Below are 16,019 nucleotides of genomic sequence, written 5' to 3' on the forward strand. Positions count from 1 at the left end.
CCCCCCCCCCGCCCACCCGACCAACATCACGGTGATTCCTATATACCCCCTTCACACTACGTGTGGCGGGGGTATAAAAATTACATACAAAAAAAAAATGGGATCACAACAGAATATAACAGTACTCAAGAAGAGAAACACATCAGGAATTTGATTCCTCAATACCTGACAAATCTTTAACATTGCTGTTCCTTTCTACTTCTTTGGTTTTTGACAGAATCTGGCTGTACAAAAAAGATTCAAGGCCTGACTATACACAAGTTGACTTTGTGTAAAAACAAACAAACCAAAAAACCTTCCACTGAAATAAATGTTCACTTTTGCATTACACAAGAGTGCATTCCCTTGACTAACTGGGACATAATAAAAATGTGCTGTTTAAGCCAAAAAAGTTGTGCTTGCAATGCACATTCACTTCAAAATGAAGTAGGGTATATAATGAGATACATGTAAGTCATGTATTGAGGTAGTTTTGCAGGTCTCATTCTTCTTTTACATTTTCCTTTTGTCCTTATATAAGGAGATACCCAATAAAAAAGGACAATTCAGTGGTCCCATGCAGCTTAGTATAGCAAAATTCCCCTGTAGTGGAACAGCAACAGAATTGCAAAATGATGTGTATGTACACACCCAACCAATATACCAACGCAGTGTCCATACTTACTATAAAAAATGCACGAACCATTAGAAAGAGCCATTTCTATTTCAATTATTCACTTTTACACAATTGTCATTTTCACCTATCAATCCAAAATGGATGACAATCCTCTGTTTTTCTGACTCTCCTTTGGATTTCAGTCTCTATTTGTTATCTTTCATTCTGCTCGTTGATCATTGCATATGATATCAAGAAAAGACACTTGCTTTCAAGTCATAATTTGTGATCTATACAAAGTATAACCATATTGTGTATCTGACACAACATTGCACAATATCAGTATTAAAGAAATACATTTTTCTTGTCATTCTTAAAAATACAACAGTTATCTTGGTATGTATTGCATATGAAAAGTTTTTGGTGGTTTACAGCTGATGAACTTCAATTCATTAGCAGTTACTCTCTGCCAATGTTGCATGTGAAAAATACTTGAAAATACATTTATCTATGTTAGTAATCTACTTCAGGCAAATTAACGAGGGCTACTCATAGGCCTAGACGTCTCAGTACTACTGGTACTTTACAGAACCAACTGAGTTAGCACCTCTACCTTATCTACAAGACTGAAATTAAATTTAAAACAAAATCTACACAGATTAGAATGCACACTTCTTGTGCACTGCACTTTTATTCCCTCCAAAAACAGTTATTAAGCAGCACTTACCCATGTATTTTCAAAGGAATGCACTACACTATCTCTACAACATAAGGAATGTCTATCTTACTTTTGTACTACCAGCAAAATGCCACAGAGTAAAATGTCTCCCTTCATTGTTCCAAGTATAGATTGTACAGGCATACAGACTATGGTTCAAGATTCTTCCTTGTCCTTCATGAAATAAAACCAGGTGAAGGCAAACATCATTGCTCCTGGCTTGGTTATGCTTTCATCCATCATACATTTCAATGCATCTTTACCAGGAAGTTCAAACACCTCAATCATTTCCCCTTCATCTGCTAGTCCACCACCAGAGGTGACTTTCATTTCATCTTTTACTTCAGCATAAAAGAGCGTCATCAGGGTTCCCTTGACACCAACCCCAGTCCTGCATTGGAGAAAAAAAAAATCAAGGGGCTGTAGGAAAAAACCCTGGAAAAAACACCAACCCCCCACTCTGTGCTGCTGAACACTATCATCACTGTTAAAGACCATTGTTATTCTCACTGCATATTTCTATTCACTTCTCATCTTTCTTGAAGAAGAACCACATGTAGGCAAACATCATGCCAACTGGTTTTGTCACACTTTCATCCATGATGCATTTCATGGCATCACTGCGAGAGAGTTCAACGACATCAATCATCTCTCCTTCTTCCCTTAAGCCACCACCAGAGCCGACTTTCATTTGGTCAGTTACTTCAGCATAAAACAATGTCTGCCTTGTGCCCTCTGTGCCAACCCCACATCTGGAAACATAGAAAACAGATACAGAGTGCTTTAAAGATAAACAAAGCTAATTTGACAGTGTATTTATATGTAAAACAGTTGAAGTAATCAACTGTACTTCACTTACCGTAAACACTCATGTATGTAAAGGTGCACCTTTTTTGTCCTGAAAAATATCGAAAGTTGGGGATGTGCCTTACACACAAATGCAAGTACCTGTGTCGATGTTTGTTTTGTTTTTAGTTTTTAGTTTTTTGGGGTTTTTTTTTGTTTTGTTTTTTTGTTTTGTTTTTTTGTTTTGTTTTGTTTTGTTTTGTTTTGTTTTGTTTTTTTTTTTTTTGGGGGGGGGGGGTTTGTCGTGCAAAGTCCACAGTCAGGGTGTGCCTTATACATGAGTGTTTATGGCATTTAGCTATGGCAGGCTTGTGTGTGTGTGTGTAACAATGTTAGGACATTGGGCAAAGAAGCATTTTCCTACACAACTGTAATAAGCATAGTATTTGCTTACCTCGATTCAGTCAGAACTGAAAAAAAAAAATAATTTGACTTTGCCTTCCGCAAGCATCAAATTTGCCTCAACTCATTTGACAGACTTTTTTATCGCTGTTCAAAATGGTGTGTGTGTGTATGTGTATGCAATGACAACTGTTTGCATGTTTGTCACAGTTGTAAATTCAAGATGTGAATAGTAAAAATGGAATGAAAAGGGACCACTTTTCTGGTGAAAGGCTTAGTCCTACCTAATGCCATCGCTCAATGCAATAGACGCAATGTTTTCATAACTTTTTTCCTTTGGAGTCTCCTGCATCTTTCGACATCAAATTTGCAACACCCTGGCATGTGTTTCAAATTTCAAAAATTCCTTAAAATGTGAATGAATTTACAATTTCAATGCAAATTGTGATTACAGTCTAATTTCATTAAAGCATGATTATTTTTTGCTTTTATTGATTAAAATCGATTCAGAACATATTCTCATGCTTGGAAGAGTGTAGCCAATAAATTTCATTGAAAAACAAAAACAAAAAACTAAGAAATTAAATGATAATAACATTATTAAGAATTTTTTCTTGATGGCACAATTTCCTTAACTCACATTTGCTATTAAAGGATAATCAAAAGAACATTTATACCCAAAATATGCCTTTTTGGAGCTTGATTTATAGTGTTTTATATCAAATAGTCTGATTTCATGCATACATCATGCATAAATTAGCAATAATTAGCATTAATGACCATTAAAAAAATCAAAATCAATCCTAGAGTTATGTACATTATGTCAATGTGTGAATTGATTTTTGTTGCAATACATTATGTACATTAGCATGAAGCAATACATTATGTACATTGGCATGAATTACCATAAATGATAATTTCTTTGATAAATTGACTCTACAGTTTTGTACATTATGTTGATTTTCGTCGCAATCCCAAAGAGGAAAAAATGCAGGGAAACATCAATAAAACAAGCTTGGTTACAAGGAGGTACTGCTTTAAACAAGGCGAATTCAGCGGTCCTAATTTTCCATTATCAATATTTAGCTGGTCTCTTTTTTAGTACGTTTAGAAGGTGCCAGTTTAATGAGGTAAAATCTGCAGTGCCAATGACCTCACTATATAACAGGGCTTCCCCATACACGAGGAAAAGTTTTGACTTTAGTTTTGCCTTGTTATAAGTGCTGTTTGGCAAATGCGAAAGTCCAGGTATGCAAGGTTGACTTTATCATCAGTAGAAACAAAGGCTGGCAGATGAAGCATTTATTCTTGTGCTTGCGACAACCATTTCGATTAGGCAGTCACAGGACACTAACCTAAAACTTGTGACTTTTTTGAGACATTCTAGGGGCACGTTGTAACCAGTCTCCTCCAGAACCTCAGCCTGGGCCATCTCGGCCGGATCTTTCTCCTTGTCCATGATACCGGCACAGAGTTCCAGCGTCATCCCTAACTCACCACCATGTTTCTGTGTGTCAATGCTCTGGCCATCTGTGAAGGCCTTCACCTTTGCAGCATACACAGCTGTGTGTTCAAGAAGAACAACGCAACAGTTAAGAGTATTACCTCTCTGCTTCTCCCTGAGATCAAAGAATTCTAGGTATCACTTATCTCAAAATTTTACCAACTGTCCTCAGATTAGTGAAACAAGAGCTCCTTCCACAAATCAAACTATTTTCCATTGTTTTTCTAGAATGACTTCCTTTGCTATAGCTGTTCTCCAACAAGAACTTTCTACACTTTGGTAATTTCCTCCTGATTCCTAGTTGAGTCCCACTTGTGGGTGTACTACTTGTGCCTATTCTGTTTGCCTGTGTTCCATCAGCTCTCATATTGGCTGCTGTAAGTGCCAAACAGATCATTTCTTGAAAATACAAGAAAGTACAGATGATACACTGCATTCATTTGCTTCTAAGATACAATTAGTGAAATGCTTCATAACTCTTTGCATAAAATATAATGGGAGACAGACAAGGGACATTTACTGCAGATATTACATCTATGACTTCAAAGTAGCCACCAAGCTGTGGTGGTCATCTATCTAATGGAAGTCAAACTTTTGTTTCCCTTGAGGGGCCATGTTATGTAGGTTTAAGATTGTACAACATTATTAACACTGAAATTTTCTACCTGTATGTTTGATGATCAAAAGAATGCTTTTTACAACCACCATCATTTGAGGAAATCATATACATGTATCACTCTATAAGAGATCATGGAAGGATATCTCTCAGCAACAAAGTTGCCCTCAAAGAAAGTGTCCTTGTCTAATCATTCCTTGAATACTTAATACTCTGGCTCAAGAGCCATGCCCATGAGACATGCTCGAGAATAGTTATGACTTGATTGATAGACAGAATAGCTGAACTGACTTTAAATCTATAAGTCAGAGCATTACCTGGTCGAAACTGTCTCACTACAGGGAACACATCTCTGTCCTTGTTGTACAGAAGAATGGCAATGCTGTAAATGACAAAGAGGGAGAGAGAAAAAGATATTCTTTGACTTCTATGTACTCTCATATATATACTCTATCAGCAGTTTGATTGCTTATTGGGACTGTTACATTACAAAGGTTATAGATATGCAGTGTTTAGCCTGACGTGCCATAACATGTATCAAGTACATCCATTCACATACAATGGCACATTTTCTCCTTTTTTAAAAAAAAAAATCAATGTACATGTTCATAATGTATACACACTGTGAAAAAAAATCATTCTCTTGTAAAACATTTATACCAGTAGCCTTACCACTGGAGAGCAAAAACATTTGATACATAAAGATTGAACTTGACTGAAAATCATGTTAGTAAAAGCGAACATCACTGAACGTGTTGATCAATTTATACTGACAAAGCTATGCAACCAAAAAGATATACATCAATAGCCACAACACCTTTTTATAACGATAAAAAGAAAATAAAAATCACCAGCCAATATTAAGACACATCAACCCCTCCCCCCCCCCCCAAAAAAAAAAAAAGAAAAGAAAAGAAATAATGATAGTGATAGGTACAAAACACTGGCAAGGCTATCTTCATATATACAGTATGACTTACCTGTCATGGCCTTTGATGTAATCCCATGCCTTCTGAACTCCATCCTGAAAAGGGAGTGAAATGAACATGAATCTTGGTGAGAAGCACAAAAGTGGCACTACATGTATCTGGCCAGGGCCCTTATAAAGAGTGGCAGTTAGTCATGAGCTTGTTCAATACATCAGCCATTGATCTTTGCATAATCAATTTACTATCATAGTAGTAGAAGTCAGCTAGTTGCAATCAAGTCTTTGCCCTCACAAAGCATGTGTACTTCCTTTGCTATTGCGACATAGTGCTGATCATCTAACTACACAGCAGAGCTTGTACAGTGGACTCCCGTTTTAACAAAGTCCTCGGGACTGGCAGTTTTCTTTTACAATCAAAATTTCTTTATAACCGAACAAGTAAACAATAAAAATACATAGAGTGGATAATGTTGAGGCCTGAATTTTTCCTTTGTTGTAATTGGAATTTCGTTATAACCATGTTTGTTATAACGGGAGTGCTCTGCAAAAGTTGTAATGGCTATGGGTGGCCACACTTGATCTGTAATTGAATATCACAGAGACAGCTTTTTCAGTTCCAGGAACATGGATACAGACAACAACCAAATTTTGTCTTTAGAATTGTTTTCAGCCTACCAACATTCAGCACATTTAGTTTGTTTACGAATACTTGCTTAATTCTGCTGCTGTACACGCACTCTACTAACCACTACACTGCTAATAATTTAGTGAACTCTTTCATGCATAGAACCTAATATTGTAACAATAATCATGAAGACATTTACAACCAAATACGGTACTCAATAGCACTCTTCTTGCATTATGTCTGTGATGTACACATATCTAGCATCAGATAATTTGTATCACTGACAAGAGAAATGATTTCATACATTCCATTGACAATAAATTGAATGGAGGATCAATTGTCATTGTAACTTTGGCTATTTATTTATGTTCTTGATCTCCTCTTTCGCGAAAAATATCTGTTCATGTAAATAACAGCTTATACAGTAACCTAATCTGTCACAATCTGAGTCCTGACTGAAGACTTCCGCCTCAGCTAAACAAGTAGGTCTAGCTGTACACAGCACTAGTCTAGATTTCTATGTCTCCAGTATGAAGTCTAGAGAGTTGTGAACTTACACTGTACGTAAGGCCAAAAAAAGAAAAATAATAAGTTGTATTGGCATAATGTGACCAACCCTAAAAATGTTCCTGACCCTAGTGAATCTATTGCAATCACGAGAGCACAATATTTCAACATCGATAGTGCAATCATTATAGCACTGGCACAGTCGCCATCTTTTCTTGTAATTTGCTGGTTCTCATTCAAGTTTCACAACTCTCGTTTGTTTTTTGTTTTTTTCAATTTATGTTTGTTTTTTATTTAATCCGTGTGTAGTAGCAGCACATAATTTTTTTTTTTTTGAACTGCGTTGTCTGCACAAGTTTTTTTTTTTTTTTTTGTACTTCACCATATGGGGTTGTACAGTATTTGCTTCATTGCAAAGTGCATCTGTAAAAAAATCAACATGAACAATATCAAAAAAATTGACCTACTTACCCATTTTCATATGGCCCATTACGCCAATACAACATGCTCTAGTTTAGACGGTGGACAGTACACATACAGCAGTGCACAATTTGATGTGACACTCAAAGGCATTATGGCAGCTGAACAGTGGCAGTGCAGGATTGGCATAAGCATCAACTGAATAAACTAGTCTGTACCTAATTTGGGCATTCTCGTATTTTATGTCCCCCCCCCCCAAAAAAAAAAAAGGAAAGAAAAGAAGTATATACATATACACATGTAGGCCTATTTATCAAGTAGCAATTTCTCACCAGTTTCAGTGCCACCAGTCGGTCCTCATCATTAACATATTCATCCGCTGGTGTTGTTCATCCGTAACTAAATCTTATTTTATTCATCAACTAGAAAAGCACTGTGAGAGTAAAAGCCTTCGCCAAGCATTTACACTGAAATTTCCACCCATCACGTCATACTGAAAATCATCCAATTTCCTAATTGAATATTAAAGCTTTCTGTTTACATCATCAGCTTCCAGCTCCCCCGAATAGAGCACACGCTTTAGTGCACGTATGTAAACCTCCAGTACATGCAGCTTGAACTCCCAAGTTCACTGACCCTATCTGGAAAAAGATAACAAAATCCTTAATCATCTCTTCCTTGTGACATTATCAATTTTTCCTGCCAGCTGCATAAAAATCCATCCACAACTTTTGAGTTGTTGCAAAAGTTATTTTGCACACAGAAAAACGAACTAATACAAACCAATGTCGATGAAAACATAAGTTCCTTCCTTAGCAGAGGTAATTATCTCTCTTATTATACTCATACTTTATGTATCCTTCCATATTTGTTTCTCTTTGGTGTGATAATCAGCATGTATATTTTACAAACCCCATTTTTCAAATTTTTCAGTTCAAGCTGCACTGAACCATCTAATACCAATTTATAAACTTGATGGCTAATTGTTTTATCTGTTGATTGCAAGAGCTTCATTTAATCTAAATAGCTATCCTCATCTCTCTGATTATACTCATACTTTGTCTCCCCCCCCCCAAAAAAAAAAAATGTAACTAAAAAACTTTTGTTTGTAGGTGTGTATCACGACCTACAAACAAAAGTACATCAAGTCATGGTCAGGAATGCACAACCTCCACTCGCACTGCAAGGGTCATCATCTTGCATTCTTCTGTATGTAACAAAACTAGGTCTCTTGCATTGATCGGGTAGAAGGTTTGTGGCTTTGAAAGCTACCCTCATCTCTCTCATTACACTGGTACTCATACTTCATGTCCCCCCATATTTGATGATAATCCTGGCTGTGATAACCAGAATGTATAAATCCAATTTTCCCCATTTTTTCAATTCAAGCTGCACCTATTGTCTTCCTATTATGAATTCAGCTCAATAGCATGGCTATATACCTCTCTTTATCTCAATAAATTTGTGAGCATAGCCTAAACTTGGCAGCTATTCTTGTCTCTTTTATGTCACCCCCCCCCCCCTTCGTGACTTCGTGATCTCAAGTTTTGCCAGAGTGACTGCGGCTATTTCCCAATGGCAAAGATAAAGACTTTTCCTTCCAAATTTTGGATGTTTTTTAATATGCGCTGGAAATATTTTTTTTCACAACCACAGCAAGGAAAGAGTAAATGTTCAATTCATTTTCATTGTGGTGAGTTTGGTGGACATAAAGTATGAGAATGCCTACTTTACAGCCTAGGTTTGATACCTTAGGTACCGTACCTAATCAGCAGTAACCTACACATTGTACTTTGCAGTGTAACTAGGCTAGGCCTATAAGTGCTACAGAATGTTTTGCTATCTGCGTTTTAGAACCCTTTTTTTTGTTTAATTTCATAGTCTTTCTCAAGAGGGAATTCTGTGAAGCCACACATAACAATTAACGTCTTGACTCTAACATTACTAGTTTCTGTGAAACGTATTCTCGACTAAAATAATACAGACTGATCTTTCGGTCAAGTCTGTACCCGAGTCCTGAGGTATTAAAATTTACCTAACTTAGAACTAATATAGAAGTATATAGGCCTAGTGCAGTACTGTAAAAGTGGATATTTTCGCGCAACTAATTTTTTGCGCTTGGTCGGGCAAGCAGAGTTTCGCATGTTTTTAATTCCGCGGAATCAAGACATCACACACAGGAACATGTCAAGTAAAGATATTCGCATGCTTTTATTTTCGCGCTAGTTTCTTCTGGTTGCACGAAATGCGCAAAAATTTCAACACAGTGAAAATTTCCACTTTTACAGTAGGCACACCTACTCACAACTACTACACTTCTCTAGGTCTCTGAAGCTCTCTCCTCGCTGCAGCCAAATGGCAAATGACAAATGGTTTCATTGAATTCATTCAGTTTATCCAAGGAGGTACTAGGCGAGCTCGCCTAGTACCTCCTACCTTGGTTTATCTACACAATCCTGTTATTAAAGGCATAATTTACCATTTGCAGATGAAACAAAAACCCAACATTAGTGCTTTAAAATAATTCTAAAATGAGAGTTAGGGATAGAAACAAGCACTGTAAAAATTTGAATCCGTATAATCGATGTTAAGTATTGTTAAATACACAAAATGTGAACAATAGTTATAATAAGAATGCTTTCAGACTAAACCGTATACAGTTATGGTTTATTGAGAAAAATGCTGATATCTCCTCATATTTTAGGCTTTATTGCAAAAATTTTATGTGGTAGGATGTTTTGTGATACAACAGACCTACACATATGCATCAAATGTGATATCTTGAACATTTTTGAAATCACTGCTCCCAAAGGTAAACTGGACCTTTAACTGTCGAGCTGTCGCTGTACACAACGCTGCTTTGCTTGCACAGCCTCTGGTCGGGCTGCGCTACTCCAGTGCAGTGACTCAGTTCATCAGCCCTACCCCCCCCCCCCCAGCTCTTCTTCCATCTATATGCATCTATGATCTAGAGTCATTTACAGTCCAGTAGCAGTACCTTGAACCTCAGCTCATTAAACATAGGTCTACACACAGAAACATCTGACCATGCTCACTGGTCTTAAGACAGTCTTCTTACTGACCTGAGATGAATGAAGAATTCATTCAAGGCAAAGGGATCGACACTGCATGAGTGCTAACTGCGACCAGCCAGCCCTAACGTTGACCGAAAAGTAAAATTTTATGTCTAAGGCCAAAAACTTCTCATTTATAATAATGACATTTGCTGGGTCAGTTGGGACAACTGACCCGACCCAACTGACCCAGCAAATATCATTATTAGTATAAATGAGAAGTTTTTCGCCTTAGACATACTTGTCGGTCAAGCCCCAACGCTGCTGTACAACTTACTCAAGAGTCAAGGAGTGCTCCGGAGTCGAGTCCGGGGTTTATAACACGCACGAGAAACGAGTGCATGTTCATTTTCCTGCAAATATTAACATGACTAAATAGCTCTATCATGTCTATCTACCTGCTAAATTGTGTTCTTTACCCCTAACAGTTAACTGTTACCTGTTTATAGTGCATCCGAAAGGCTGTTACATAATTCGACTTGGCGCAATACGACACATTCACGTCCGTTATCTTGTCAGCCATTGCTACAGCTGCCGATGCAGATTGAGATCAAAGATCGTTTGATGAGAGATGTAAACATAAAACCATAAAGATCACACTCACATGTGGTGGCCGTGGGGATCGGGAGGAGATTTGAGTATCTTCACGCTAGCGCTACACACATACATCACCTCGTGGGTGGACGTAGAGGGCGATCGCTTCAATCGCGTCTGCTGCATTGGTGGTCCATACCAGTACCACCGAATGAACTACTAGACTAGAAACCAAGAGTAGAACTGCGTGCGTTCTATATTCTTTGCTAGAAACACATACGCGCAACAACAACAGCCTTTTGGATGCATTTACAGACAGGTAAGTCACGAATCTTTCATTTAGCAAGTTTCTTTTCAGGAAAATGAACCTTGGCTTGCTAGTGCAACCTGCAGGAATCTTCAGCTAACTGAAGGAGGCAGACTTAACCAGAAGAAGAGCATGTGGTTCTTTCTTTGCTCATACAGCCTGCCACATTCCACTTGCACAGTCTCGGGGTTGACGCCATGGCCAGCCAACGCGGACGCCGGCCGTGACGTGGGCCTGCGGGAGGCCGGATAGTTCCGAGCGCGCTGCGGAGAGGAGAGCTGACTTCACAGAGGTGTGAAGATTCAACGTTTAGCCGAGGGCTTATTCTAATTCCATTTAAATCTCTTGGCCTATTGTTAGAAAGGTTCCTATACACGGACGAACGGACGGTCGGACTAACATCTTGAATGTCAGCTCTACATAAAAATAAAATTAGGTGAAGACTTGGTTGTTGAATTAATGCTGATGATGCCAATTCGGCAGTCATGCACTTTAAATAAATTTAAACAAACTTTTTTTAGAGAAGCACTCTGAGAGCGCAGAACTCTGCCAAGCTAACTACATGCAGCTGCTGTGGCTTCGCGACAGTGGCTGCATGTCTACTCCTTCGCAGACGTTATTTTTCAGCGGTGGGTGTATGTTTCCTTCATGAATATCTTTATTAATTGTGGAAAACTAAAATATAAGGAATCCCCGTAATCTATGATAATCATTCAATAATCGGTATGCATATTTTTTTTAATTACGTCAAAAACCCACCGAAATCCGTCCTTAAAATCGGGTCTGTAAGTGTCCGTATTGCTTCACTCCTCATCTTCTGCGTGTTATTGATTGGCAATCACTCTCCTATACTATAACGTAGCTAGTCGGAGCGGAAGTGGATGAGCTAGTCGGAGCGGAAGTGACGTCAAATCATGAGAGCAGCACGCGCGGAAATACATGTACGTAGAAGACGACAAGCTTTATGTAACACACGAAACGCACGGGCGTACGTAACTAAAATGCTACCACGGTACCTTGGGTTGAACGTTCGTACCGTGGTAGTTCGTTGATTTTGTGAATCATCGCACAATCTACTCCGAAAAATTCAACAATAAGGCTTGGATACCAACGAAATACCAAATTCAACTCAACCATCAGCAAAATACATACGATATAGGTGGGTGGTATTACTGTTAAAATCAAACTTGCGTAAAATAAGACATTTTTTGTGGTCTTGCCGTCAAAAGCGACGGTCGTCTACAACGTTTTAACACTAGTACAGTACATGTCAGACTGCTGTGCTTTGCACAGCGGTCTGGTCAGGCTACTGCCAAGCATGCAGCTCATTTCCACCACCGACCTTGTTCTTCTATAGAGATATCACTATCAGTGAGTGATTGCCACCCATACATACTTATTATAGCATCGTGTGCTGAAAGTCGCCCGATTTCCCAAAATAGAAGCCTTCGCTTCCCCAATATAGAAGCCTTTGCTTCCCCAATATAGAAGCCTTCGCTTCGTTACTTCATAAACCCTGCCTCAGCTGCGCGCAGGGTGCGCCTCACCCTAGCAGAAACTAAAGCATGCACTTAAGTGTGCGCGCATACAAACCTTAAATACGCGCAGCCTGAACTCAACGAAGTTCATTGACCCTACCTGCCAAAATATAAATCCTTCATAAATTCCCCCAAAATTCTTGGATCACTACCAAAAGTTGATCGTTTGTTACTTGTGTTATTCTCAACCTTTCCTGCAAGTTTCATCTAAATCCGTTAACTACTTTTTGAGTTATTTTGCACACAGACAAACTAACAAACGAACACACAAACCAATGGTAACGAAAACATAACCTCCCTTGGCGGAGGTAATTAATACTGAATAGGGATAGGGAGGACCAGGGGGGATTTCATGAAGGAACTTGTCGGATAAAATATCTGACAAGTCAATTATATCCGACAAGTTTTGAGAAATTCTTTAGTCTGATTGGCTGATTTCTCTTAACTTGTCGGAAATAATTGACTTGTCGGACATTTTATCCGACAAGTTCCTTCATGAAATGCCCCCCAGGTCACCCGTGATATATTATTGCCATATTGGTAGATGGGGTCTAGATTTTCTACCTGCCATGCCTAGCTGTTGAGTGTCATATCCCATGATCAAATGAGCCACCATGAACTCGCAGTGTGCCAATAAATGAAAATGACTGAAAATACTTCTAGTCTTGGTACTATTTAATCGCACCAGTGACCCCAAGACATACTAGTTACAGCGCCCCCGTGACAGGGTTTAGGCGCTAGTTTACTTTTGCACAGGTCTGTTTGTCAAATGGTCTCCAAACATGCACAAATCCACCCTTGTTATTCAGTTAAAATACATGCATTCAAGTCTCCAAAGTGGAATAGAAGTTAAGTTTAACACTTTTAGTATTTGCAAGTGTTGGAAAATCCCTGGAAAATCTTGATCCCTTAAAATGCTCCTCTGTACACAAGCACAGTACTATACACTCAGGGCACGCACTAGAGTCAATCATTTCTTGGTCTTAATGTAGCCACATAGCGGCTTTTTCTATGGTGCGTTGAAAAGCTCAAATTTATTTTTCTCTTTTCCTAGTCGGCCAAGTCTTGCGTTAGTGGTTGTATAGCTTCAAAGCGGTTGAGTGTGTGCATGCGAGTGTGTGCATCAACTTAGGCCTTACAAGTATATCTTTCTCTTTCTTTTCTATCTTTTCTTTGATACAGTCAATGTAATTTAATATCCAAAAGAAAGTATAAACCTGAAACTTTTAGTTTGCATATTAATTACAATTAAGTTATGATCTTGTGGGGCCATGATTTCCCCATGGGTTGGGGTATTTGTGGCCCCCTTTTATAAAGACTGATATAGTAAATGAAATAATTCATGAAGTGAGAGTAATACACTATGAACTACATAAGAGCATGTAAAGAAATGATTTCCGAATCATAGCAAGCCTAATTTATCCATTTAGATTAATGTAGAGAGTCAAGTTCATCCAACTTCAGCTAATTCACAATTTGTCCTGATACGCTGGACAAAGGAAGTCAATGGTCTAAATGTAATACATAAACAATGAATTATATAAAAGTTTATTCTACAACATATGACTGATTAACAAAACTACATGTAATGACTCCAAAGGCTTTATAGGCTTTGCAGCCCCATTTTCATTCACTTTTGTTAGTTGCATCTGTCATATCTTAATTATGATAATATAAAAAGTGTAAGTCAGAGCCTATAATTTGTTGAGGTTTGGTCTTAAATTTTGTGGCATGATGACCTTGGGAGATGGAGTCCTTCACCTGAAAATATCCAAAACAAAGCTGCAGTGATAATATAATTACACGGTATGCTCATTTGATAAACCCCAGTAATGAACCATGCTAATTGTGATTTTAAACTAAATCTTCGATCTTTCTTGCATATATCCATAGATGTTCATAGCAAAACAATGCTTTTGCTGTGGGGGGCCACAATTCCCCTGAAGCGCATGTCTCAAACAATGGCCCTTTGTTATAAGAATAGATAAAATTTTCTGTGATTTGTTTTATAATCGCTTTAGACAAAGTTTATCATTAGAAAGTAACATTATGAAAAAGAATTTGGAAATACATGTAAATACAAGATGTGACGCTTACCTTTCTTAAGTGAAGAGTGCACTTTTTACTCAGTGATTTTGACATGCACTGACAAAACAGGTCCTCCTATCAAGATGCTAATTGCTAAATGAATGAATGTTGGGGCATACTATAGTGGTAAGAGGTGACCTTCCACATACCACAGCTATGAGCTATTTCAACAGATAGAAGATGGTGTTATGATACATTTTATGTTCAGGGGCCATAATTACCCCGGGGCCACAATTAACCCCAGTCTTCCCTACCTAAATTCCCCTTTCCTTCCTATCAATCATTCCTTTGTAATTTCCTCTTGTCTAACTTTCTCAATTTCCTAATTAGCTGCATACACTTTCTACCTATAAATTGTTCTTTGTTTCCTTCATGGGTTGTTTTTCCCTCCAACTACAAGGGTCTTTCCTTTCTATCCTATGCAATATGCAAGTATATTTTTCTTATGTGTTTTTCTAATGATTTTTTTTTCTTTATTTCCTTTTCAACCTGTAAAATTCTTTCTTTCCTTCCTATTCGTCTTTGCTTTCACCCAGTTTTGATTCATCTATCATTCAATTAAATTCTACCTAGTGTTGTTCTGTTTCAATCTATATTTTTTCTTTACTTTCTTTCCTCTTTTCAACAAGCAAATTGTAATGAGCAAATAGAGATTAAAAAAGAAAACGAGAGTTTTGTGGTTTTTTTTAAAGAGAAAAAGAGTGAGAAATATACAACGCGTATCAAAAAAAGAAAAGAAAAAAGAAGGTAATCCAAATTTGGAAGACTACTATGTCATTATTGTCAAGCGTGGAGAGCACAATGTATGTCTCACTGCATGGATGAGATCTGTGCATGAAAGTGACCAAATAGGCCAGCCTGTAAGAATGCACAATATTTCATGTCCAATTTGACATATTTCAGAGGTTATGATTTGAATTTTACAGTGTCTATTACATATGATACATTATGTAACAAAATGATTTTTTTTTTTTTTTTGTATGTGAATATATTTCAGAGACATGCAGATCAGCTCTCAGGTGTTATTGAATTCAATTCCAGTAGTTTTGTCATTTATAAGTAATTTAGTGTCTTAAATATATTCCACTCAATTCACAGCAAATATCAGTGAATGTACAGTGCACAATGTGACATATGTGACCGTGCATCACAAAATGAACAGAAAGTTGCGCCCCTTGATTTTATGTGAGGACTCAAAAGAGGTGAAATGGGTCAACTGAGTTAATCTCGAGTTTTTCATATTTTCTGAAAGAGCTATTCTTCTACATTATTCTTTAGTTGAGGATCATAACATGAATGGGAAAGTGTGTTTCCAGCAGTTTTTCTACAGCCACATTTTTGGGGGAGAATAGAATGATCAGGTATCTCTTAGAGTCC

General features: G+C 37.7%; 1 protein-coding gene across 1 annotated transcript; it reads right to left on the reverse strand.

The window, feature by feature from the left end:
- Positions 1 to 99: 99 nt before the first annotated feature.
- On the reverse strand, positions 100 to 10,698 carry LOC140235153 (uridine diphosphate glucose pyrophosphatase NUDT14-like). Its single transcript, XM_072315192.1, has 5 exons — positions 10,615 to 10,698; positions 5,602 to 5,645; positions 4,939 to 5,003; positions 3,857 to 4,064; positions 100 to 1,704 (listed from the first exon to the last, which is right to left on the reverse strand). The coding sequence occupies exons 1-5, from the start codon at positions 10,696 to 10,698 to the stop codon at positions 1,470 to 1,472; spliced, it is 636 nt and encodes a 211-aa protein (XP_072171293.1). The 3' UTR covers positions 100 to 1,469.
- Between the last annotated feature and the right edge of the window lie 5,321 nt (positions 10,699 to 16,019).

Source organism: Diadema setosum, chromosome 1, assembly GCF_964275005.1.
Source record: "Diadema setosum chromosome 1, eeDiaSeto1, whole genome shotgun sequence".
Classification (NCBI taxonomy): Eukaryota; Metazoa; Echinodermata; class Echinoidea; order Diadematoida; family Diadematidae; genus Diadema; species Diadema setosum.